Raw genomic sequence first — 27,726 nt, 5'->3', positions numbered from 1 at the left:
TCAAAGGTACCTGCTCTATGACATTTTCTCTAATCTTTCCAAAGGCAGGACTAATTTTTCCCCCTGTTTACTGGTTGATTATGCCTTTGCCATAATGGTTATTATGAGAAACTCTAAGTATTTTTAGATTTTTATTATTTATTTATTCATTTTAGAGAGGAGAGGGAGAGACAGAGAGAGAGAGAGGAGAGACAGAGAGAGAGAAAGGGGGGAAAAGCTGGAAGCATCAACTCCCATATGTGCCTTGACCAGGCAAGCCCAGGGTTTCGAACCGGCGACCTCTATTTTTAGATTTTTTACTAAAAACACAAATAATTCCATTCTGGGTTATCACTCAAACAATAAATTGTGTCCATACAATATAGAATACATCTATTAATACATGTTGTACATCCAGATGCATGTTTTAATTATTAGCACAGCTGTTTCTCTGCTTAAATGTTTGACCTTACTAGACATTTTTGTATCTCTCACTCCATGGACATTTACTCAATAAATGTTGCTTGAGTGACTAAGTGATTAGTCAAGTGACTGATTACCAAAGCTCATCCAAAAGGGAATGAAAAGCTAGTGAACTTGTTCAGCATCCTGTCAGTCATTCTAATAGTTGGCCATCTGGCATATGAATGATGTTAGAGTGAAACATATGGGAGTAATAAAAGTTCTTTTGAAATTATAGTGTAGGCCAATTCAAATTTTCACTGCTAGTGTTAACTTACAACATTTAATAAGAAGTTGAGGTGTATGTGTGTTTATAGGATATAAAGACATTTTCAGCAGCCAGGGCCAACACCAGTATAAAGGGTTCCTGGTGACTATACAAGAAGTTTTGGTATCACTTGTGCATTATCAGGGAACATTAACTATCAATAGTGCTGTAACCAGGCATCTGGATGTACACCAGGTGCTAATAGATGTATTCTCTATTGTATGGACACACTTTATTGTTTGAGTGATAGCCCAGAATGGAATTATTTGTGTTTTTAGTAAAAAATCTAAAAATACTTAGAGTTTCTCATTACACAGGCAAGAGTGGACTGTAGTTCTCCCTGGAGGCAGAGCTCCTACTGTGGGCGTGGGGATTGGGTAAGCCACGCTAGAGGCCATCAGCTACCTCATGCGAGTGACCAGCCAGAGGAGTGCAGTGCCTGGGAATGGAAAGAAGGATTTTTTTTTGCGGTTGGCTGGTGACAACAGTGAATGGGTATACAATGATGTGGATAGTCACATGTACTTGTGTAATATTTTTGACCGTGTATTAGCAGAAAGGAGAAAAAGTCTGCATTTGTGATTGGATTAGAAAGAGTTTTACAATGAATTATAACATAATGACACAAAGTAGGTTAAAGAATTGGGCTTTAGAGTGTAGGTATTGTACAAAGCAAAACACTTTTGGACAAACCCAGACCTCCCAAGACCCCCAAGTTCTCTCTGGTAAAAAGCTCAATTTGAGAGGCAGAGCAGGAGCACACCTGGCTGCCCTCCTCGGGGAATAGAGGACAGAGCAGAGCAGACCTGGGCATGGAAGTTCAAACTCAGACTTGGAAGATGGAGAAGGAGAGGGCCACTTCCATGTTGGCAGAAATATCCCCTGATAGGGCATGTCTTTCTTTGAGCTCTCTGTCTTTGTCAAAATATTTATGATAAATCGGAAGAGGCAGCCAGCAGTGGCAGCCCACAAGGACCCAGGCCCCTTCACTGATTTCTAGTGCAGAGAGCAGGGTGAATAAAATAAAAAGCCATTTTCTATTTGTAGGTGAGAGGCAGAAAGGTCCTGAGGACACCTCTATTTATAGTGTTGAGCGTAAACAGCACGTCAGAAGCAAAAACAAATTATTAGTTGGAATTTAAGTTAATCTTTTTTCTTTAAATAGTTATTCATTCTCTCAATTAGGACTTGAAGTGTTTTTCTGGAGCTAAGGGTTGAACCCATTGAAGAAGAGCCCCTGTTCCCATTGGTGGCACAGTTTGGAAGAGAAGAAACATGTTAGAAAGCTTCTGTCCCTTTTATTTGTAGGAGGCAGACACCCTGAAGGAAAGACAGGATACCCACCTCATGATGCTTCTTTTCAGTTTGGGAACCAGAGCCTTACAAGAGCCCTTTGACACAGGTGGTAGCCATGATGGCAGACAGGCTGGGGATGTAGCTCACCTTTCTGGCTGATCTTAAACCATGAAGCTATAAGTCTTAGGTAAAAACATGACATCCCTTACTGGTCTCTGAGGATCTTCCAAGGTCTTCTGACACATGGGACCACTGTCTGATCCAGTGGCTGCAGATATAGGGGAGCCCAGATGGCGCAAAAGAGACTTTAACCAAGAAGGGAGCTTCTGGTGTGTGTATGGGAAGAGAGGGTTAGAAAGAGATTCTATATCTAGGGGCTGGGAAGAAGTCATATCCCAAGAGGACTAATCTTAACCCAAGTTCTTGGAGAATTAAGCGGGGTTAGGGCAGAGAGGTGGGGACATGGGTGGAGAGGGACTGGATGCTACAAATCACTACTGGATCTTGTCTTTCTCTCACTCACTTCATTTACTTCTATAACACAATTAGTAATGAACTACACAACTATCCCTTCTTTCCATGGAGAGTGGAATAAAAGCCAGTTTTGTTGCTTGATATCACAGCTGCCTCTTAGAGAGCACGGATCCTGGTAATTGAGAAGGCTCCCCCTCAAGCACTTTTTCTTTCTGCTGAATTTTATTTTATTTTTATTTATTTATTTATTCATTCATTCATTCATTCATTCATTCATTCATTCTGCATTTTTCTGAAGCCGGAAACGGGGAGAGACAGTCAGAGAGACTCCTGCATACGCCCGACCGGGATCCACCCGGCATGCCCACCAGGGGGCGATGCTCTGCCCCTCCTGGGCATCGCTCTGTTGCCACCAGAGCCACTCTAGCGCCTGGGGCAGAGGCTGAGCAGCCATCCCCAGCGCCCGGGCCATTTTTGCTCCAGTGGAGCCTCGGCTGCGGGAAGAGAAGAGAGAGACAGAGAGGAAGGAGAGGGGGAGGAGTGGAGAAGCAGATGGGCGCTTCTCCTGTGTGCCCTGGCCGGGAATCGAACCCAGGACTTCCGCACACCAGGCCAATGCTCTACCACTGAGCCAACAGGCCAGGGCCTCTGCTGAATTCTAGATGGCTTGGTTATGTAGCCAGGTAGTATGAGCTGCAGAGAGCTAAATTGTCCTGGCCAATTAAAGAAGAATTTGAAGTTCCCTTGGCAATCCATGAGAGAATAGGTGAGTGCTATAGAGGTATTTGTTGTCAATGATGGTTTGAGGCTGGGTTATATAAGATGAAATACCAGTAGAAGATTCCCTGGTATGAATAACAGTAAGGAGGAAATACTTAATGTTTAACTGGAATTTATTTAAGTTCATGTGATAAAGACTCCCCCTCTTTCACTGGTTTGCTTCAACTAGAATATTTAATAAACTCATGAATGGTGAGTTTTGTTTCTTTGGTGTAAAATAAATGAGCAGAACTTCATGGGGGTGGGAGACACAGTGTGCAAAGAAACATTGGGCCCAGAGGTAGAGGCAATTATGAAATTGGGAGTATCTTGGGGTAACCTTTTGTTTGAAGGGTTTGGAATTGGGTGATTCAAATCAACCTTAATCTAGATCTAAAAGGGAGGATGTTCCTGGATGAGATTGGGCCAAATAACACCAATTTTGATGAGGTGGTGACAGAAGTCAGATAGGAGTCCACTACTGAATTAATCAGAGGTAAGAAAATAGAAACAGCATGGTGTGGAAAATTCATCTAAGTCATGGAAATGATCCAGAATGCAATTTAGTTGGTGAAATATGCTGTAGATCTTGTGTTCATCACATTGTACTTAAAATAACAGGATACAGCGAATACTAAAAAAAAAAAAGAAAAGAGAGAAAAGAAAAGTAAGTTGAAACATTTCCAAAGCAACAGTTGTGTTTTGGATTTCAAAACTTTACTTTATTGACAGGTAAGTAAGTTAGATTAGATTCCCTTTTCTTCATATCATGTGAAAATGGACAGATTAAATCAGTTGTGCAATTTTTCAAAATGACACAAAGCTCCAAGGGTAAGGAAAATGTAATCAGGCTTAGACTCTTATGTGGAATGCCTGGGTCCAGTTTATGGCCGGTGCTCGCTTTGCAGGCCGAAGATAGGTGTCAGAATTTGGAATTTTAGAGATAATTTCCCCTTTGAAATAGAACAACAATGGCCTCTATCTATGAACTTAGACTTGAGCTAAAATTTTATGAGCTAACCTCGTCAGTTAATGTGTCATTTAAAAAATGCCAAATTGGAAATAAAATGCTAGTGGTGAGGGTAGGTGAGCAGTTAAATATCGGTCAGGACTACATTTTGTTGTAAACTGGGAATAAAATGAAGAGGGGAAAGAGATGCTTTACGAATTCCTGAAACCTTCTTTAATTGTCAGTCTGTGGCTTCTCCAGCCATGACTTCCCTGTCCCTGCTTCCCCCATTCCCACACACCCTCTCTCTGCCCCAAACATTCAGACACATAAATTATTGGAGGAACTTGCCATTTTCCGGATTTCATTAATTCAATGGCTTCATGGAGTTTATCAAACTTCATAGTATGGGTAATTAGTGGATCTAGATTAAACTTCTTTGCCGTATAATCAGAAATCAGTTTAGGGATGACCTCTCTGCTTTTCCAGCCTGGAAATACAACAGATTAACAATAGAATTTATTCATGAGGTTCACTCTACAAGAAGAGCATACAGGTTAGCTGCTGGAGGTATTACCTTTGACTCAGGAAATCTAAAGATTTCCCATTAACTTCTGTTTCAGTCTCAGGAGAATGCCTGTGCCAACCACATACCTTGTATAGAAGGCTGTTCTCCTATAATCTTGAGACCTCTGGTACTACAGAGAATGTACTTAAAGTAGGTAGACTGTGGACCTTGCCTTAAAAGTTTCTGGTGTTAGGTTGCATTGCTGGGGAGCTGTGTACTCATATCTAATGTATAACAAAGGCCATGGTCTTGGGAATCATGAAGAAAACAATTAAAAGGTTAGAAATAGGACATTTTGTGTGTGCTTTTTAATTTTTCTATTAACTTGAGAGAGAGAGAGAGAGAAAGAGAGGGGAAGAAAGAGAAAAAGAGATAGAAAGGGAGGGGGAGAGAGAGGGGGAAGCATCAACTTGTTCAACTTAGTTGTTTCACTTAGCTGTACTCTCATTGGTTGCTTCTCATATGTGCCTTGCCTAGGGATCAAACTTGTGACCTCGGCCCACTGGGACAACACTTTATTTACTGAGTTACCTGGCCAGGGCCTGTGTGCCTCTCTGTGTGTGTGTGTGTGTATGTGTGTGTGTGTGTGTGTGTGTGTGTGTGTGTGTGTGTTTTGACCTGCAGCTTCATGAAAGAGACAAATATCTTAAGAGAAGAGAAGAATTTTCACCATGGCAGTGATCTGCCCAGGTGAAACTAAGTAAATCAAGTAAACAAATGGCCCAGGCTGGAACTAAGTAAATCAAGTAAACATCAGAATCCTGTCACAGAATAAGCTGCTTAGGACACTGTTGTGGCAGCTTTTGGAAAAAAGAATGTGTACAAAGCAAGAAGAGAATAAAATGCCCATTCTGGAACTAAGAACTGCACAGGAAAAGATCTGGTCAGCCAAGGGAACAGAAACTTAGCATTGTATTTTCTCTGTTATCTTAATTTTCAAGGAATAGTATTTGTATATTTAGGACTGTGTTAACCAATATACCCAGTAAGTCACCACACAGAACTGGTGGCCTGCTCATTTCTGGAAAGGGTGAGTGTGGTGTAATTGTGCAAGGAGTCAACAGTGTCCTAAGCAGCTTATTCTGTGACAGGATCCTGATGTTTACTTGATTTACTTAGTTCCAGCCTGGGCCATTTGTTCAGTCTTCCCATTTACTCTCAAAATTACCTAAAACTATTCCAAACTATTTTGATTGGACTTGGTTTCTGTTATATGTAATCAAGAATTCTAATTTGCAATATGTCATGACATGAAGGGCTAGTGTATTTTTCTATTTGTTTTTATTTTTTCTCAACAATTAAGATATCATTGATATATAACATTGTATTAGTTTTCAGGGTACAACATCATGATTTGATATATGTATATATTGTGAAATGATTACTAACTACTAAACTAAGTTTACATTCATCATCACATATAGTTACAATTTTTTTCTTATGATGACTTTTAAGATCTATGTTTGTTTTTATATTTTAATTGGTGATCTTATAAAGCATTTTCATATCTATGTAAGAAACACTTTCACTTGTTTTTTTTTTTTTCTTCTTTCAACCAAACAACTAAAAAGAAAGTCTCCAGGACCACAGGCTAGGCTAGGCAGTGTTTCTTAACAAGAGCAATAATAGCATTTTGGATGTAAAAATTCTTCATTGTGTACATTGTAGGAAGTTTAGCAAGCCTGTTCAACACCCATTAAATGCTATCCTTAATTGGAAACTATTGAACCAGAGGAAGGAATTAACTTAGTGATCATTACCTGAGTGTTTAAGTGACTGGTTAAATAGTTTCTTTATGAGGATTTAAAAAACATTGGTGATCTTATTTTATAAGAGTTAACTGAGTATATGTACAGTATCTGGAATCCACAGTTATTGTCTATAAACACAATAGAGGAAGAACAACAATGGGTATCTCCAATTATCCCAAATGGAGGAACTGAAATTAGTTTAAACTGGATTATTACTTTTTATTGCCCTAGCTCTGCCACTTATCTACTGATTTGTAAATGAGTAGTGCAAGACTCCTAATACCTCTAACAACACACCACCATAGCTAATTTGGAAACCACAGCTAGCTCACTAGTCCAAATAATTCAGATAGCTCCTAATTCTTATCTCTTTTGCCCAAGAATTCATATTGCCCAAAATCTCTAGCTAAATACATTTCTTCTTAAACATCAAATTACTTGCATATAAGCCCAGAATCCTAAGTAGATCTATTTAATTTAGCTTTTTTTAAAAACTTTTTTTTTTAAACTTTTATTTTTTTTTTTTCTTCATTTTTCTGAAGCTGGAAACAGGGAGAGACAGTCAGACAGACTCCCGCATGTGCCCCACCGGGATCCACCCGGCACGCCCACCATGGGGCGACGCTCTGCCCACCAGGGGGCGATGCTCTGCCCATCCTGGGCGTCGCCATATTGCGACCAGAGCCACTCTAGCACCTGGGGCAGAGGCCACAGAGCCATCCCCAGCGCCCGGGCCATCTTTGCTCCAATGGAGCCTTGGCTGCGGGAGGGGAAGAGAGAGACAGAGAGGAAAGCGTGGCGGAGGGGTGGAGAAGCAAATGGGCACTTCTCCTGTGTGCCCTGGCCGGGAATCGAACCCGGGTCCTCCGCACGCTAGGCCAACGCTCTACCGCTGAGCCAACCGGCCAGGGCTAAAACTTTTTTTTATCAGCAAAAGAGAGGCACATACAGAGATAAGAAGGCAGAGAGATGAAAAGCATCAACTCATAGCTGCATCACTTTACTTGTTTATTGATTGCTTCTTATATGTGCCTTGACCAGGGGGCTCAAGCCAAGCCAATCACCCCTTGCTCAAGCCAGTGACTTTGGGTTCAAGTCAGCAATCTTGGGCTCAAGTTAGTGACCTTGGACTTCAAGCTGACAACCTTTGGGCTCAAGCCTGTGACCATAAAATCATGCCCATGATCCTACACTTAAGCCGGTGACTCCATGCTCAAGCTGGTTTTTTTGTTGTTGTTTCGTTTTGTTTTTTAGTGAGAGAGACAGATACAGAGAGAGAGAGAGTCAGAGAGAGAGACATACAAAGAGAGGGACAGATAGGGACAGACAAGAAGGAAGAGAGAGAGATAAGAAGCATCAATTCTTCATTGCAGCACCTTAGTTAGCTGTTCATTGATTGCTTTCACACATGTGCCTTGACCGGGTGGCTCCAGCAGAGTGAGTGACCCCTTGCTCAAGCCAGCAACCTTGGGCTCAAGCCAGCAACCTTTGGGCTCAAGCCAGTGATCATTGGGTCATGCCTATGATCCCATGCTCAAGCCAGTGACCCAGAGCTCAAGCTGGTGAGCCTGCACTCAAGCTGGATGAGCCCGTGCGCAAGCCAGCAACTTCAAAGATTCAAACCTGGGTCCTTTGTGTCCCCGTCTTACCCTTGATCCACTGCGCCACTGCCTGATCAGGCATAATTTAGGTTTTTAAAAACACTTTTTAATAAAAACTTCTAAAGTTTATAAAAGTATTTCAACACATTTAATAAATAGAAAAGCAAGATATTTTATTTATTTATTTTTCTCAAAAAATAGTTCTCATTTGCTTTTTATCAGTAGTATTTCTTTTCAATCATGAATCTATTATGTTTAACATCACTGAGTTGGTATAATGACAAGTCGATTGTTTCAGATAAGATTTACATTGTTGAATAATGACTACTAACTGTTCAATATACCCTCCAAAGAACCGCAGGTTGCAGGTATCTAACTAATTGAAGTATAGTTATTGACTGCAAAACTGCTTTTCCTTTTCAATTTAGAATTTGCATTAAACTTTGGACACTGGTTTCTTCACTAATCAACTTTTAAAAGTCTTTTCTCTCCCTTTGCATGAGGAAAAGCTTACCAAGAAGCAACTGTACACATCCAATATCCAATCCCCTTATCTAGGATATTTATGTGTTGAAACAAAAACTGTAGTCTATGGATCTTGTTTTATGTGTTATTTACAATATGTTGCTCTATTACCCCATTGCCAAACCCCTTCAAATTTACACTCTTCCCTGCTTCATTCATACCTCCAAAAATACATCCTTTCAAAGAACGTCCTGAGAATAACAAGAAGCCGTCAATATTTACTTGGTCACCATAACTCAGGAGCCCAACAATCACGCAGACTCCATGGCTCTCATTGCAAGAGGCCAGAGCAGTTGCCTGTTGTAAATACAAAACAAGGGAAAGAGATTGGTGAAATTATACACATATAACACAACGTTATAGAGAGCAGAAAAGCTAATCCTGGAGGGAAGGGGGAAGGCATTGCGGGGTGGGGAAAAGGGGGATGTTGTGGGGAACATGGAGGAGGGGAAATGCATTCGAGGGGACACTAGAATCTATGTAAACACAATAAATTAAAGTAAAAACAAACAAACAAAAACAATGCAAGGGTTAAGAGATGTACTTCAGAGGCAGGGACCTAAGTGTAAATCTCAGCTTGATTGCTAAATAGTCTGTGACCTTTTTTTTGGTTTTCTCTGTCCTCATTTGAAATAACATTATCTTATATGGATATGCTGGATCATAAATAAGACATTGTATACCACCACATATATATAGTACCTGGCATTTTAGATTCAGTAGGTGGAAATTAAAAAAAGGACAATTATAAAGGCACCCATGGTTGTAATACCACTATAACTACTATTACTGCTACTGCTACTACAACTACTGCGGCTACTACTACCAATTTTTATAAGAACCATTTTGGATATTGATGGTTAGAGTCATTTTTTTTAGGCATCAAAGAATGCAATTGGATATTTGTAAAGCATCATGCATTAGCAATGTGATAAATTAAGATTCCCATTAGTTATTTTTAAAGGCTATTTCTCAGACCCAGACTATTTGTGGGAAAGACTGTAAGAAAGATTTTCCCACATCTTTTAACTGACAAGGACATTTATGTGTAGTGGGCGAATGAAAAGATTTTATAAGCTGAAGAAAGGACCTCAGTTGGAAGAGACAGTTACTGGGTTTCCATCCAGCTGACTAGAAGACGGAGTCAGGCAATCCAATAGTACATTATTTCGCCCAAGAAAGCAAGTCTCAAATTTTGAAGTAACTTCTCTTCCACTTATTTTCTCTTATATAAAAACAGCTTTTTGACTTATTTTTGAAATGAATCTATTTAATCAAGATTGGTAAATATTTTCCTTGGAAGTTTATCTCAGATCCAACATGAAAGACTTTGCTGAAAGTGCAAAACTCATTTCTTTATAGGATCATTGAGCCGATATTGTCCTTATCCTGCCTTTATCTTCGGTCTTGGAGGTTAAGTTACTGGGCTTCTGCTTGTTATGAAATAATCAGTGAGAATTCTTTACAAAGCCTTTTTCTATTCTGTCTGTTGGAGGTTGTCTACGTATTTAAAGGAATGGCATGATGGAACTGAGGGGGAACTCTTAGTACGGGAGTTTAGTGTCTGGGGTAATACACAGATTGGTAGGAGTGCACAGAGTGTGTCAGGTGGGATGTCATGGAGCACAGGAAAATTAAACGGAATGTGGAAGAAATTTTAGAATTTTTAAATTTTTAAAATTTTTTATTTTTTATTAAGTGAGAGGCAAGGAGGCAGAGAGACTCCTGCATGCGCCCTGACTGGGATCCACCTGGCAAGCCCCCTACTGGGTGATGCTCTGCCCATCTGGGGCTTTTGCTTCATTGCTTTGCAACCAAACAATAGATATTAGTGCCTGAGGGAGATCATGGGGCCATCCTCAGTGCCTAAGGCCAACTTGCTCATACCAGTTGAGCCATGGCTGCAGGAGGGGGAGAGAAAGAGGAGAGGAGAGGAGAGGAGAGAGAGAGAGAGAGAGAAAGAGAAGTGAAAGGTGGAGGGGTGGAGAAGCAGATGGTTACTTCTCCTATGCGCCCTGACTGGGAATCTAACCCGGGACTTCCACACGCCAGGCTGACATTCTATCGCTGAGCCACTGGCCAGGGCCATAGAATTTTAATTCAATTAAAATCTACAGTGATGACTGGCATATGGTGTTGAAAGGCCTTGTGTATCTGGGCCATATCTGACCATACAAAATATTGATAATTTTCATTCCAGAGGACCACATACCACTACTTCTGGACTTCCGATGACCTCAAAGCAAAAGTCCACACCATCACCTGTCATATCAACCAAAACATTTTGGATGGGTTTCTTGAAGTCCTGTGGGCTGATGCACTCGGTGGCTCCTAATTCCTTTGCCTTCTCAAATTTGTCTTTGTTGATGTCCACCCCAATGATCCTGGCTGCTCCAGCTGCTTTACAGCCCATGATAACGGACAGGCCGACCCCTCCAAGGCCAAACACTGCACAGGTGGAACCTGGGGTAACCTACGCATATAAAAGCATAAAACAAAAGCAAAGAGAACATGTACATTTACTCAATTACTCCAAGTATTCCTAAATATAGGATACTTTATGCCAGAGAAGCAACAAATTATCTGCAAATAGAGAATTTCAACCCAAGAATTAGCATGGGTAAAAGCAGGTTAATGACATTTCATTGAATCTTAAGACTTATTTGGCATGGTATTTATTTGATTTCAGATATTTTGAGTTCTTTAAAACCATGTACATCTTTCTGCAATTCTCCTTTCACTTGTGAATATCTTTAAACTTTACATTATTTATAATGTCTAGGCCTTATGAAGGCAAAGGCTTATTTTTTATTTGGTTCCAAATGAGACTAATTTAAATTGAATCTCTTCTGTTCTATCTCTCTGTATAGTCTTGGGACTAATGGAAACTGGGGAAAATAAAGAACTAAAATTCAACAGCCTGTTAAAGAATGGAGCTGGGCAGGATTGGGTGATGTTCCCAAACTGAAGTATAAGAGATGCCACTCAATGAGTGGGGTTATCTGACCTGTTTTATTTAGCAACACCCCTTTTATCAGTGGCCTTTCCACTCTCCTTTATCTGAGTACTAATCTCCACTCAGTGAGTTACGCAACAAGATAGTCTCAAGTTTTATTCATTGCTGAATCCTTGCACCTGCAGCAGTGAATAACTCCATAAATGTTTGTTGAATGAGAAAAATAAAAAGAATGAACTGGAATGTGAAAAGACATCTGGTCATTTTGTAACTGTGTTATATTTAACTCCCAGGAATGCCTGATGTCTCCACTTGTGAATGGCATCCACACATAATTTGTCATTTACTTTTGACTAAGTAGGAATGGGAAAGATGTTGAAGAGGGTGTGGGATGACTAGACAGATAGTAAAGAACCCAAGAATGTTTAGAGGTAGGTTTGTGACTCTTCCTCAGGCTATGTGATCAGATATGACCCAGAAGCACGAGACGTTTCAACACCATATATCAAGAATTCCGCCCATTATGGGTATAAACGCTTCTCACCTTGGCAGTATTGATTGCAGCACCGTACCCAGTGGCAAAACCACAGCTTATCAGGCATAATTTCTCCAGAGGAGTTACTGCCTCAACCTTGGCAACTGAGATTTCTTTTATCACTGTGTATTCAGAGAAGGTGCTTGTACTCGCAAAGTGATATATTGGTTTTCCCTTGCAGGTAAATCTGCTGGTACCATCAGACATCAGGCCGGTGTGTGACTGTCTTTTATAAAAAAAAAAAAAAAAAAAAAAAAAAAAAAAAAAAGGAATTAGAAAGCTTAAATTTCTTTTAAGGGAATTGAATTAATTTTTAAAAAGATAGTATGAGTAAAAACGTACTTGCGTTGTATACAACAATTGCCCCCAGGATGAAGGCAGGAGGCACATTCTCCACACTGTGGTAGAAAGAGTGTGATGACTTTATCACCTAAGAGAACACAATCATTTAATAAGATGTTATCTTTTAAAGTAAAGAGATAGCTGTTTCTCAAGACCGAAACAACAAGGGACTCAAGAAAATATGATTACTGAGAGTAATTTCCACATTTAACTGTATTGATAGTGTGGAGAAGATGAAATCCTTAAAAAAAAGAATGGATATCTTCAGCACATGAGGTTAGCCCAGGCCTCAGGGGCTGAATCCCAAGGGTCTGGCCCCAGATTTGCCTCCTTGGTAAGCTGCTTTTGAAGCTTCAAATGATTTTGTCATGTAGCCATTAAGCCAAAGCTTAGCTTTCATTTTCCACACTGACTTCTGGTGTCAGGAATTGGATTTAAAAGAGTATGGATACCACAGGCTTACAATATAAACTTCTAGGTTAGGCAGAAAGGATTGTCTCTATGCCATCCTATGCATTCTACATCAGTTCCTTCTCCTTGGCTGTGGCGACCGAAGGTAGGTAGCTTTCTCTAGTGATGTTCAAAGTATGTATAGGAGGACGATTGGGATAACTTGCCTGTGATGCACTTTCTGACTCCCCTGTTTTCTATCCCTGTAAACTAGAGAAACTTATTTTACATTTTCAGTTAAAACTTCTGTAGAATTTAGATTCTTTTGTTTTTAGTTTTAAAAAAGTAACATATGGTTAGAACTTAAACTGCACAAATGCGAAAATTAGGTCCCCAGTCTCCAGTCCCCTTTCCCCCACCAGGAGATACTCTTCTCAGTATCCATGGTATCTTCTAGAGATATAACCCCTTTAAAAACACAAAGGCTATATGAAAATAAATAAGTACATAAATAAACATACAAAGGCTAGCATACTATTTACCCTGTAGTAGGTCTTGGTGTTTTACTTAACAATATATCTTGGAGAGTTCTCATTTCAGTACATATAGGATGCTATCATTTTGTTTAAAAGTTATATAGTTTTCTGTTGTATATATACCACATCATAGTTTATTTAGCTGGTCCCCTGAACACTGATAGACATTTAGGTTATTTCTTGTTTCATTAAAAAAAATTTTTTTTTCTTGACATGAGAAATAACAATGCAATGAATATTTGGTGCACACGTGGGCTATGGTAGGCAGAATTTCTAAAATGGCCACCTAAAGATGTCCTGTCCTAATCCCCAGAAACTGAATGTGTTGTCATCATGCCTGTGAATATATTATATGGAAAGAGGGGTTCTGCAGATGTAATTAAGGTTACTAATCAATTGACATTAAAATAGGGAGTATCCTGGATTATTTAGATGGACCCAGTGTAATTACATGAGCCCTTGAAAGAAGACAAGAGGAAAGTAGAAGAGGAAGATAAAGCAATTCAAAGCATGGGAAGGCTTTGGTGTGTCATTGTTACTTTGATGCTGGGAGGGAGTGAAGGGGCCACACAAGAGGAAATGCGAGCAGCTTCAAGGAGGTGAAAGCAGACTGGCTGGGTCAGTCCTACAACCTTAAGGAATTGGGTTCTCCTGAGTCTCCAGATCAGAACCCAGCGAGCCAACACCTTGATTTTGACCTTGTGAGGCCCTAAGCAGAGAACCCAGTCAGCCAGGCCACCCAGATTTCTGATGTACAAAAACTGAGATAATTAATTTGTTTTGTTTTAAGCTGCTATCTCTGCAGTGATTTTTTTTTTAAACACCAGGAATAGAAACCTAAAGCATGGTATATTTCTATGGACTAACTTTCTAGAATTGGAAGTATTGGGTCCCAAGTATGTACATTTAACTGATGTTACATATTGCCTAATTTAAAGTTGTGCAAATTTACTTTCTGAATAATAAGGTATGAAGGAGTTATTTGCCTACACACTTGTCAATCTTATATATTATCAAACTTTAAATCTTTTCTAATCTGTTAGGTAAAAAAGTATTTTACAATTATATTTAAAATTTTTATTTATTTAGTATGTTTGAGGCTGGACACTTTTTCACATACTTAAAAGCATTTGCATGTTTCCCTCTAAACTAGATGTGTAATTTCCTTTGCCCATTATCCTGCTGGGCTGTTTTGTTAAAAAATTGCTTTTAATGAATTCTTTATATATTAAGGAAACTTATCCATTGTCTTATTTGTTTGTTGATTTTGGTAGGATTTTTTTTATAAACAGAATTTAAAAAACTTATGTTGTCAAATTTACATATTATTTATATTTTCTGAGTTTTTAATTTATTTTTTCTTTAATTTGAATTTATTGGGGTGATACCGGTTGACAAAATTACGCAGTTTTCAGGTGCCCAGTTCTACAACACATCTCTGTGCATTGTTTTGTGTGTTTACCCCTCAAGTCAAGTTTTCATCCATCACCATTTATCTGGGTTTTCTGTATTTATTAAAATTTCCTTCCCTTCTCTTAAATAGTACAATATTCCTTCATGGTTTTTATAGCATTTCTGTGGCTTCATTTTTCATACTTAATTCTTGGATTCATATAGCATAATATTTTTACAGGAAGATTGCACTAGCAACTCAATTCCTCCCCCCCCCCCCAAGATGATTATTCAGTTGTTTCAATGTCACTTCTTGAGTAATGTTTTCCCTCCTCAAATTTGAAAGGAAACCTAATCCTGCATTTAATTCCTATGTGTATATTTGATCCAGTTCTGGGTTTCTTCTTTACTTGGTTTCACTAACGAGTTTATCATATGCTTCATTTAAACAATATTTCAACAGTTTTTCTCTTTCTGTAAAGTTTTGTTTCATTTATACTTTATTTATTTATTTGTTTATTTATTTATTTATCTTTCTTTTCCCTACAAACCCTTGTGCTGAGCGCTGACTTTCAGTAGATCACAGCAAGGGAGCTGCGCTGCTACTTATGAAACTCTGACCAAGAAGCAGGTCGTCTAGAAATGGTTCAGCACCAGGTTCCCCACCAATGGGCGTGCATGTTGGGCGAGGGGGCGGCCCCCTTTCCAGCTGGAGGCGGGAACAGCGGGGAGCTGGTTATACGCGGCCAACCAAGGCTCCCTGGCGCTGCGTATTCATTTATATTTTCTCTCAGGTTCTATTTCATGTATTCTTTTTCCTGTTTTTATTAATATCAAAATATAAATGCAAAAAACGTAATACATTTAGTATTTTTTTTTTTTTTAAAGAGAGAGAGTCAGAGAGAGGGATAGATAGGGACAGACAGGAACGGAGAGAGATGAGAAGCATCAATCATCAGTTTTTCGTTGTGACATCTTAGTTGTTCATTGATTGCTTTCTCATATGTGCCTTGCCTTCAGCAGACCAAGTGACCCCTTGCACAAGCCAGCAACCTTGTGCACTGGTGAGCTTTTGCTCAAAAGAGATGAGCCTGCGCTCAAGCTGGCGACATCAGGATTTCAAACCTGGGTCCTCTGCATCCCAGTCCGACGCTCTATCCACTGCGCCACTGCCAGGGCAGGGTACATTTAGTATTTTTATGTAACTTACAATTCTAGAAATTTGCAACATTTCACCTTTCATTTCACTTGATTTTATACTCTCCTCATATGAGCTCCAAGTTGCTGCTATTTCCCAATTCCAGGTGCCAGTTCATACCTGTTTTCACGGTGCTCACTCCTTCTCCCACGCTCTCGACTATTCCAGCCCCTTCATGGCCCAAAATGATGGGATAATGGGTTTTATTTGTCAACATTTTTATCTCTGTTCCACAGACTCCCGTGGCCACGATCTGGATGGAAGGCAAAGAGTAATATATTTTTCTCTGTCTCAGATAAAGATGTTTTAGAAATGTTAACGTGTTAAATTTTTTTTGCTGCTTGATATGCTGCATTAATACTAATGTATTCATTTCTTAGTTTTATTTCTAGATAACTGTCAATAATTTGTTTAAAGCAATGCGATATTTTTTCATAGCTAATTTCACAATCAGAATGATGATTTTAAAATTTCTGGGGAGGTCAGAAGAGATAGTTGTAAAACCACAGAATGACATCAATGATATTACTTTATCCTTCATTGGAGCTTGTGTGTGTATGTGGGGGTGGGGTGGGGGGAGAGTGTGGAGGAAAGACCAATTATAGAAAGAAAGGAATTGGAACCCAGGAAAGAAAAAGATTCTATCTCTTATTATAATTGAAGCCTTAGTTTAGTTCACACAAGAGCTTTATAGTTATGTTATTGGTACAAGTCATAATCCCACTTTTTGTTGTAAATCAGTCAGTTTAAAATGGAGACACTCTAGATCAGTGGTTAAGAAGGCTGAAATCTTGTCTTTGTTCTTCTCAGTTGTGTGATCTGGGGGTAAATTATTCATGAATCTCAGTTTCTTCATCTCTAAACTGGTATGAGGTTGGCATTCATGAAACACACACACACACACACGTCAAGAATGGAATCTGTTAAAATTTGCTCATGTAAAAGGGAATTTTTGGAAGACTATTATAAAATTACTTACACTCCAATAGAAGGAGTGCAGCCAGACCCAGAAATCCATCAAGCAGTTTTTCTCTTCATCTCTGTACTCTGATTCACCACGGGCATAGCTGCATTTTCCTATTATTTTCTGAAGACAGGCTTTACTTCTTTCTCATGATCATATGGTTAAAAATGGCTACCAGCCCCAAGTCCATTCTGCCTCTTGGGAGCCCACCATCTCTTGCTTTACTCAGTCTCTGTTTCTTGTTCCAGTTCATGAGTGAGAGATTCATATTTGTAGCTTGTCAGATAATGTTTGCATGCCTTGGAGTCAGTGTCTCAGTCTGGCTGCATGAATGATGACCCCATGGGTCGGAGTGAACGGGGAGAGAGAGCCGAAACGCCTGCTGTGCAGTCTGATGGGGGAGGCCTGAGGTGACTGAGAAGAGGGCACAGATTGCACAGGTAAGGCAACGCAGACAGTGACTGTCTCTCTGTAATCCATTACAAACAGTATGTATTCAGCATTATTAAAATTAAATAATAACAATGAAAGGACCCTGAACTAGAAGTCAGGTGAACAATGTTCTGGTCTGGTTGCCCCCTGTTAGGATCACCTGGGGGATATTTAAAAACTCTCATGACCAGACCAATTAAATCACAAATTCAGAATGTCAGAGGGCAGGGCCCAGTTATCAGCATTTTTCAAAGCTCCCTGGTGCTTCCAAATGTGTAACCAAGGTTGAGAAGAATTGTTCAAGTCTGTGTTCTTACTCTACCTAGCTGTGTGACTGGCCACTACACCTTAGTGGATTTTAATCTTCTCATATGTAAGATAACAGGTATTCCTAACCTGACTTTCTAAAATTTAGAATTGATTGATCTGTAACCAAACACATTTTTCATCTATCATGTTTCAAGATAACTTTAAATATCATGGAGAATATTATAAATAAATGTAAAAGTACAGACTAAACTATGGTCCAGGTGTAGAAACTTGTTTTAATTAGTATTTAGTACCACAACTGTGAATAAGTATCCTTTGGGTATTTAGCCTGTGCTATACTTCCCTAACCTTTTCTCTGGCTGAATTTAAAGACAGATGGAAATGTTTAATGAAAAAGAAATAGAAGAGTATGTAGTTTTATTTCTGAATTTAACATTGTGAAAAGAATATATAACTTATAGTGAATAGGTCTGATTTTGGTGTAGAAATGTGTGTATGTGTGTGTGTGTGTGTGTATATATATTCATACCTTTATACGAACTTCCTTTGCCTTTGGTGGGGCCACTTCCACCTCCTCAATGGAAAGTTGTGTACTGGGCTTCCAGAGTATGGCTGCTCTGCACTTGATAACCTAGGAAAGAGGTTACGGGGCAGAAATGGAAACTCTTTAGGCTTGAGGAATGGATTCCTACATAAATGATTATTGAAAAGTTTAGTCCCGTTCTTCCACATTCAACCTTCCCCCCTCCACCACCAAAAAAAGTTATTCCTTAAATATGTTCTTTCTGTAGTCTCATTCAAATTAGTTTGGGAATACTAATTATATTTACATAATGCTACACAATCAAGAGGATAGATGTCATGCTTTTGATCTTACCATGAAGGAAGATGTCCAGTGGCTGTTTCAGGGTAGGAATAACATTGCAGTGTGAGAGTTATTTGTGATGCTATGTGCGGGAGAAAAATCAGTTTTGGGGTAGAGGGAATGTTATAGAGCAGGGAATGAAGAACATCTATATAGCTGTGCAGTTCATCAAATGGTGGTGATCACAGGCAGGTTGAGATTGTGGAGATTGTTGGTGGCAAGGTCGTTCTTAGGGGTTCTGATTTCACCCTACCACTGGTCTCACTATAAGTTTTCTTCCTATGCGGACTCACCTATTTTTATAGATTTAACCACTACCTTTATGTAGATGACTTTGACAATCTGTATGTATGGACAGAGTTGTCTCTAAGCTTTAGACCCATTTGTTCAACTGCTATTTGAATGTCTTCAAGTATCTTAAACTCCACATGTTAAAACACAAACACATCATTATCTCTTTCTCCTGTTCCCACCCCTTCCTGCTAGTGGTGGACACAACCCATAATCTGCCCCTCTCTCTGTATTCTCTATTTTAATGAGTGGCCATGTAACCTATTCACTCACCCAAGAAAGAAACCTAGGAAGTAGCCTTAATTTTTATCTCTTCACTTCCACAAGCTAAAACTTTCTGGAATCTGTCCCCTCTTCTCCATTCCTGCTGTTACTGTGTGGTCCAGGTCTTTATCTTGCCTTTTACCTGGCATGGATTCATCACCTACAAATCCTTTATATCATTGCCATCTGAACTATCATCCTGATCATGTTAGTCCACTGCCTGAAAATGAGCTGGCTATCAACTGTTTATCGGCTCTGTTGACATGGTCTGTAAGACTCTCCATGATAGGGGGAGAATAGGGGTGGAAAGAGACTTTGCATGGGGTATGGGGGGATGATGTGGTACGTAGATGGTGTTATATTGAATGGGACACTTGAAATCATGTCAGCACAATAAATTAAAAAAGGAAAAACAAGACTCTTTGTGATCTTCTCCTTCTCAGTCTCTCCAGTCTTATTTCTGGTCACATCCTCCCTCTGACTTTACCCTGCTGGCACGAAAAATATTCTGGAGACTCTCATACGGGATTGTTTCCTCCTCCTATATTTCTCCTCATGCTAAGCGTCCCCTTTTATGGGAAGCCTAGCCAGGTTAGGAGAACTTTTTCTCCTCTCTATCTTTTACTGTCCTTGTACACGCTTTTTTTTTTAAACTAGTATAAGGCAGTTTATTTTTAGAGGATAAATTGTATGCTTGTCTCCACCTGCTGGTTTAACAAAGAAATGTCTTCGAAGCCTTAGCAAAATAAGCAGGGTATTACGGTATTGCAAATGGTGCTGAAAGTGTGGTCCCAGACAAGCAGCATCAACATTTGCATACTTGTCAGAAATGCAAATTATTGGGCCCTACTCCTAATTACTTCTGGGGGCACCAAGTTCTCCATGGTGTTGTTATAGAAAAAACTTGCACACACTTTTTATAATTATTCTGTGAGATCCTTGAAGGAGGGGATGTGTCTTCAACTCTTACACACAATCAACAGTTCAAATGCTATAGAAAGGTTTACCTGAAACCTATGTACTCTTATTGGTCAATATAACCCCATTAGTATATTTAATTTTCTAAATAAAAATTTTTTAAAAGAAAGTTTGATATAGAGCTTTATTTATTGCTTACTGAAGGACTGAAAAACACCGGTGAAAGGCAAAAAGGGAGTAAAAGAAAGAGGAAAGGAGGAGCAGAAGTAGGACTAAGGCAGTCTCTCACTTTTAGGAGTATAGAAATTAGTTGGGCGGTGAGGTGTTGTTAAATAAACAAGCACACAAATGGACACAACTGTGACATGACATAAAGAAACTGTACTTACTTTCCCTGCAGTACTCATGACGACTTCCTTGTGTTCTCGCCACAAATGAATATGCTGAGAAAGGGAGATTCTGGTTACCACTTTCACTATGGAAGGTCCAAGAGTACACAGGTCACTGGTCAATCAGAAGGCTGCTGGGTCCTCAGCTTTTTGTATAATCTGGTAAATAATATGCCTGAAACTCAGATCCTCCTGTTTGTTATCTGAAATAGACTTAGCTCAGTAAACATGCACAAAAAGTGAAATTGTGCAAAATACTTTCTCTGCCAGAGGTTTGTTAATTTTATTGATCTTTTCAAAGAACTAGTACTATTGCATTGATTTTTTTTCTTTTTTCTTTCTTGTTTTTTAATCAGTGAGAGGAGGGGAGGCAGAGAACAGACTCCCACATGCTCCCAGACCAGGATCCACCCAGCAAGCCCACAGGGGGCAATGCTCTGCTAAGCAGCTGAGCTCTTCTTAGTGCCTGAGGTGGAGGCCATGGAGCCATCCTTAGCACAGGGGGCCAACTTGCTCCAATGGAGCTATGGCTGTAGGAGGGGTGGTGGTGGAGAGAAAGACAGGGAGAGAGAGAGAGAGAGAGAGAGAGAGAGAGAGAGAGAGAGAAACAAGAGGAGGTGGTGGAGAAGCAGATGAGCACTTCTCCTGTGTGCCCTGACCAGGAATCAAACCTGGGACATCCACATGCTGGGCAGACGCTCTACCACTAAGCCAACTGGCCAGGGCCTATTTTTTCTTTTCAATTTATTTGATTTCTGCTATTATTTTATTTTCTTTTTTCTGCTTGTTTTGACTTATTTTGCTGTTTTATCTCTGGGATCATGCAGTGTGAGCCTGGATTATTTATTTGCTACTTTCCTTCTATCCTTATGTAAACATTTAGTGCTACAAATAATAATCTCATTCAGTGCAACTTTAAGTGGTGTCACATATTTTAATACATTGTTTTTTTCCATTTTCATTCAATGTATTTAAAAAAATTTTCCCTTGAGTCTTGTTCTTTAAACTATAATTTATATGTTGTTTAGCTTTCAAGTGTTGAGAGATTTTTCTTCCATTTGTTACTGATTTCTAGTTCAATTTCTGTATTGATTTCCAGTTATATTCCATTGAGGAAAGAGAACACACCCTGTATGATTTAAATTTGTTTACGGGGGATGACGTCAGAGTAATGGCGGAGTAGGAAGCGATACCGATAAATCTCCCCCAAAACTCAACAAGATCTTCAACCAGAAACAGAAAAACCTATACTTGGAGCTTCCAGATTCTTCGCAATACACCCAAAGGTATGATTGAGTGAAAAATTGGCTAAATATATAACCAAACCCCGAAGGAAATAGGGAGTAAGAAATGCTCCGCCTTCCTCACTAACCTAAACAGGGCGGCTTTTTCTGGTAACTGTGAATTTAGAAACTGAGGCGGGCAAAGGGGGTGAATAGATCCAGGCCGCCACAGCAAAAACGGCCGAACCAGGCTGTGGCTCAGAGATCCAAGCCGAGGAAAATCTGATCCTGTGGCAACCCGGGCAATACAAGCTAACACTCGCGCCAAACCCAAACAAAGAAAGACAAGCGGATCGGCCATTTTACCCGGTCTCCTGGTCGGTGCGCAGTTAGTGGAAGAGAGATTTCTTCCTAGGCCGCGGAAGTGGGTGCCCGTGTTGCCCCACGGAGAGGCAGGGTCAGAGGCCTTTCTGTGGGCTGAGGGCAGAGTCTCTGGGCAGCCCCAGCGCCCTGGGAAAGCCGCGCACGGGAGGGAGTGAGAACTAATTCAAACGGTGGAGATTTTCCGTGCTGGAGGCTGTTTCACTCAGAGGGAAACGGGGCTGGCCTCATATCCTGGTTTGCGCGCGCAGATAAGGAGTGAGCGATTCCTCCGAGTGCCTCGGCAGTGTGCGCCCGTGTTATCGCACAGAGGGGCAGAGTCAGGGGCCTTTGTGTGGGCCAAAGCGGAATCTCGGGCCGCCCCAGCGCCTTGCAAAAGCCGCACACGGGGACGGAGCGAGACTCAATTCCAACGCTGCAACTTTTCCCTGCGGTTGGGGGTTTCACTCAGAGCATGAGACTGCTGGCCGGATATCCTGGTTGCAGACAGTGAGTGAGAGTTTCCTCCAAGCGCCCCGGAAGTGGGCGCCCGCTTGTGTTACCGGATAGAGTGGCAGAGCCAGAGGTCTTCGAGTGGGCGGAAAGCCCGCCTGATTATGCTAGCAGCTCTGACTGACTGAGCCTTACCCAGAGCCCTGTACTGAGTGGAAATAGAGTGGGGAGTTGCCAGCAATTTGAGCCTCTTACTATCCAGGCAGAGGCAGCAGCAACCCCATACCTGGACTATCAGGCTACTAATTGAGGAAGGAAAGACTAGGAGAAAGGCTCCAGGAACACGGACTCTCTCACTGTCGGAGCCTATAAATGCTAATGAGCCTCGACTCCCAACGAGAATAAAGCACAATACATGACATTGCCATAGAGACTTATCAACTGCAAACCTCTACCTGAGCGTGCCAAAGGGGCAGAACCCGGGGTACAGAGTCACCGACCAGGAAGAGGGAGAGAAAAGAAAAAGCAAGAAGATAACCTCTCAAAATCAAGAATAATCTGCAGACTTTATAACCTATCCCATTTTATTATATTTGTTCGTTTGTTTCTCTTATCTTCATTCTTGAGACTTTTTTTTCCTCCTCCAATTTGGCCGATTAACTCTCTACCGGTCTTACTCTCTCCTCTCCCTGAACTACACTACCCATAAGTGTTACATCTCCCATTATCATTTCTCTTCTCTTCCTTTCTCTCTATGAGGGTTGCACTCCAAAACCCTTAACTCTCTCTCTCTCTCTCTCCTTTCTTTTTTCTTCTTTTAGTGGTTCCCTCTTTTTTTCTCTCTCTCTCTTTCTTTTCTCCCTCTATATTAGTTTCTTCCTTTCTCCTTTACATCTCCTCTCATTCAAACCTCAATAACAAACAAATTATCTTATCTGGGACTCAAACCTATGTTTGTGGCATTTTGGGGGGTTTTTACTTCACCTTTTTAACTCACTAGCAGTGCTCCCATCCCTGGCTCTCCATATTATCTAGTTCTTGTTCCACTAAATACAATAGTAAGTTTTTAATTTGTCCCCCCATTTTTCCATTTTCCTCTTATTCCTCTCATCATAACTCTTAGAAAACCAACACCTAAAAGCAAATCATTTTATTCTTGACCCAAATTTTTTCCTTATTTGCTTTTTGTGGGTCCATACGCTCTTTTTTTTTTCTTTTTTCTTTTTTTTCCTTTCTCCCTTTTTTGCCCCTTTATTACTTTTCCCCAATTCAGGCCCTCCATCACAGGCATTGTTTGTTATAACTCACAGTCCACCACAAGATTTTCTCAAGAAAGAGGGGAGAGGAGAGGAGAGGAAAAAAAGAGGGGGGGAATAATTTCCTTTTTTAAAAAATTTTTATTTTATTTTATTTTTCTTTATTTCATTATTAATTTTTTTTTAAAAAAAACAACTCTTTTTGATTTGTTATTTTTTTATTTTTTTTAACTTTTTATTCTTTATTAAATCTCATTAATACTATCAACAAAACCACCCTCAGATGCCATTAAGGAAGAGAAAATCGAATATCATGGATACAAAAGAAAGAGAGGTAACACAGCTAGATGAGGAAAAATCTATGGAGAAAAAATTTAATATATTGGAAACCTTGGAGCTAAATGACAGAGAATTCAAGATAGAAATCCTAAAAATCCTCCGAGATATACAAGAAAACACAGAAAGGCAATATAGGGAGCTCAGAAAACAACTCCATGAACACAAAGAATATATGTCCAAGGAAATTGAAACTATAAAAACAAATCAAACAGAGATGAAAAACTCAATTCACGAGCTGAAAAACGAAGTAACAAGCTTAGCTAACAGGTCAGATAGAAGAGAGGATTAGTGAAATAGAAGACAAGCAACTTGAGGCACAACAGAGAGAAGAAGAAAGAGACTCAAAAATTAAAAAAAATGAGATAGCCCTACAAGAATTATCTGACTCCATCAAAAAGAATAACATAAGAATAATAGGTATATCAGAGGGAGAAGAGAGAGAAAATGGAATGGAGAACATACTTAAACAAATAATTGATGAGAACTTCCCAAGCCTGTGGAAAGAACTAAAGCCTCAAGTTCAAGAAGCAAACAGAACTCCAAGTTTTCTTAACCCCAACAAACCTACTCCAAGGCATATCATAATGAAATTGACACAAACCAACAGCAAAGAAAAAATTCTCAAGGCAGCCAGGGAAAAGAAGAATACAACATATAAAGGAAGGCCCATTAGATTATCATCAGATTTCTCAGCAGAAACTCTACAAGCTAGAAGAGAGTGGACCCCAATATTTAAAGTCCTGAAAGAGAGGAACTTTCAGCCACGAATACTATACCCATCAAAGCTATCCTTCAAATACGAAGGAGAAATAAAAACATTCACAGATACAGAAAAGATGAGGGAATTTATCATCAGAAAACCCCCACTCCAGTAATTACTAAAGGGGGTTCTCCAATCAGATACAAAGAACAAAAAAAAAACAGAGCCACAAGTAAAAGCTCCAAGAAGAACACAATAAAACCAAATTTAAACTGTGACAACAACAAAAAGAAAGAGGGGGAGAAGACGGAGATTAACAGTAGCAAAGGACGATGGAGTGCAAAAGTACTCACAAAATAGTTCGCTACAATGAACAGGGTAGGGACCCTTTTCATTACTCAAAGGTAACCACCATTGAAAAAACCACCACAGAAGCACATGAGATAAAAAAGATAGCAACAGAGGAAAGATGTATGGAATACAACCAAATAAAAACAAAAGATAGAAAAACGAAAGAGAAGGATCAAACAAGACACAAAACTAACAGAAAGCAAGATATAAAATGGCAATAGGGAACTCACAAGTATCAATAATTACACTAAATGTAAATGGATTAAACTCACCAATAAAAAGGCACAGAGTAGCAGAATGGATTAAAAAAGAAAATCCAACTGTATGCTGCCTACAGGAAACTCATCTAAGTAACAAGGATAAAAACAAATTCAAAGTGAAAGGCTGGAAAACAATACTCCAAGCAAATAACATCCAAAAAAAAGCAGGTGTAGCAATACTCATATCGGATAATGCTGACTACAAGACAGGAAAAGTACTTAGAGACAAAAATGGCCATTTCATAATGGCTAAGGGGACACTGAATCAAGAAGACATAACAATTCTTAATATATATGCACCAAACCAAGGAGCACCAAAATATATAAGACAGCTACTTATTGATCTTAAAACAAAAACTGACAAAAATACAATCATACTTGGAGACCTCAATACACCGCTGACGGCTCTAGATCGGTCATCCAAACAGAGAATCAACAAAGACATAGAGGCCTTAAACAAAACACTAGAGCACCTGGATATGATAGACATCTACAGGACATTTCATCCCAAAGTGACTGAGTATACATTTTTCTCCAGTGTACATGGATCATTCTCAAGAATTGACCATATGTTGGGCCACAAAAACAATATCAGCAAATTCAGAAAAATTGAAGTTGTACCAAGCATATTTTCTGATCATAAAGCCTTGAAACTAGAATTCAACTGCAAAAAAGAGGAAAAAAATCCCACAAAAATGTGGAAACTAAACAACATACTTTTAAAAAATGAATGGGTCAAAGAAGAAATAAGTGCAGAGATCAAAAGATATATACAGACTAATGAAAATGACAATACGACATATCAGAATCTATGGGATGCAGCAAAAGCAGTGATAAGAGGGAAGTTCATATCGCTTCAGGCATATATGAACAAACAAGAGAGAGCCCAAGTGAACCACTTAACTTCCCACCTTAAGGAACTAGAAAAAGAAGAACAAAGACAACCCCAAACCAGCCGAAGAAAGGAGATAATAAAAATCAGAGCAGAAATAAATGAATTAGAGAACAGAAAAACTATAGAAAAAATTAATAGAACAAGGAGCTGGTTCTTTGAAAAGATCAACAAAATTGACAAACCCTTGGCAAGACTTACCAAGGAAAAAAGAGAAAAAACTCATATAAACAAAATCCAAAATGAAAGAGGAGAAATCACCACGGACACCGTAGATATACAAAGAATTATTGTAGAATACTATGAAAAACTTTATGCCACTAAATTCAACAACCTAGAAGAAATGGATAAATTCCTAGAAAAATACAACCTTTCTAGACTGAGTCAAGAAGAAGCAGAAAGCCTAAACAGACCTATCAGTAGAGAAGAAATAGAAAAAACCATTAAAAACCTCCCCAAAAATAAAAGTCCAGGCCCTGACGGCTATACCAGCGAATTTTATCAAACATTCAAAGAAGACTTGGTTCCTATTCTACTCAAAGTCTTCCAAAAAATTGAAGAAGAAGCAATACTTCCAAACACATTTTATGAGGCCAACATAACCCTCATACCAAAACCAGGCAAGGATGGCACAAAAAAAGAAAACTACAGACCAATATCTCTAATGAATACAGATGCTAAAATACTAAACAAAATACTAGCAAATCGAATACAACAACATATTAAAAAAATAATACATCATGATCAAGTGGGATTCATCCCAGAATCTCAAGGATGGTTCAACATACGTAAAACGGTTAATGTAATACACCATATCAACAAAACAAAGAACAAAAACCACATGATCTTATCAATAGACACAGAAAAGGCTTTCGATAAAATACAACACAATTTTATGTTTAAGACTCTCAACAAAATGGGTATAGAAGGAAAATATCTCAACATGATAAAGGCCATATATGATAAACCATCAGCTAACATCATATTAAATGGCACTAAACTGAAGGCTTTCCCCCTTAAATCAGGAACAAGACAGGGTTGTCCACTCTCTCCACTCTTATTTAATGTGGTACTAGAGGTTCTAGCCAGAGCAATCAGACAAGACAAAGAAATAAAAGGCATCCATATCGGAAAAGAAGAAGTAAAGGTATCACTTTTTGCAGATGATATGATCCTATACATCGAAAACCCCAAAGAATCCACAAAAAGACTACTAGAAACAATAAGCCAATACAGTAAGGTCGCAGGATACAAAATTAACATACAGAAGTCAATAGCCTTTCTATATGCCAACAATGAAACAACTGAGAAGGAACTCAAAAGAATAATCCCCTTCACGATTGCAACAAAAAAAAAAAAATACTTAGGAATAAACATAACAAAGAATGTAAAGGACTTATATAATGAAAACTATAAACCATTGTTAAGGGAAATTGAAAAAGATATAATGAGATGGAAGAATATACCTTGTTCTTGGCTAGGAAGAATAAATATAATCAAGATGGCTATATTACCCAA

General features: G+C 39.3%; 1 protein-coding gene across 1 annotated transcript; it reads right to left on the bottom strand.

Annotated features, from left to right (window-relative positions):
* Positions 1–3,354: 3,354 nt before the first annotated feature.
* LOC136306403 (alcohol dehydrogenase 6-like) lies at positions 3,355–20,533 on the bottom strand. The gene is made up of 9 exons (XM_066233003.1): positions 20,375–20,533; positions 18,177–18,278; positions 16,102–16,234; positions 12,466–12,553; positions 12,133–12,349; positions 10,845–11,105; positions 8,794–8,929; positions 4,539–4,677; positions 3,355–3,872 (listed from the first exon to the last, which is right to left on the bottom strand). The coding sequence occupies exons 1-9, from the start codon at positions 20,390–20,392 to the stop codon at positions 3,848–3,850; spliced, it is 1,119 nt and encodes a 372-aa protein (XP_066089100.1). The 5' UTR covers positions 20,393–20,533; the 3' UTR covers positions 3,355–3,847.
* Between the last annotated feature and the right edge of the window lie 7,193 nt (positions 20,534–27,726).

Source organism: Saccopteryx bilineata, chromosome 5, assembly GCF_036850765.1.
Source record: "Saccopteryx bilineata isolate mSacBil1 chromosome 5, mSacBil1_pri_phased_curated, whole genome shotgun sequence".
In the NCBI taxonomy this organism is placed as follows: domain Eukaryota; kingdom Metazoa; phylum Chordata; class Mammalia; order Chiroptera; family Emballonuridae; genus Saccopteryx; species Saccopteryx bilineata.
The sequence above is the reverse complement of the archived record's forward strand: the minus strand, read 5'-3'. Positions and strand labels throughout refer to the sequence as shown.

Excerpts from the sequence above, each read along its gene's own strand:
- LOC136306403 (XM_066233003.1), bottom strand. Across the intron at positions 12,350-12,465 it reads AATTGTTGTATACAACGCAA|ACAGTCACACACCGGCCTGA; the intron begins GTACGTTTTTAC and ends TTTTTATAAAAG. Across the intron at positions 4,678-8,793 it reads GAAAGGATGTATTTTTGGAG|GCTGGAAAAGCAGAGAGGTC; the intron begins GTATGAATGAAG and ends TTGTATTTCCAG.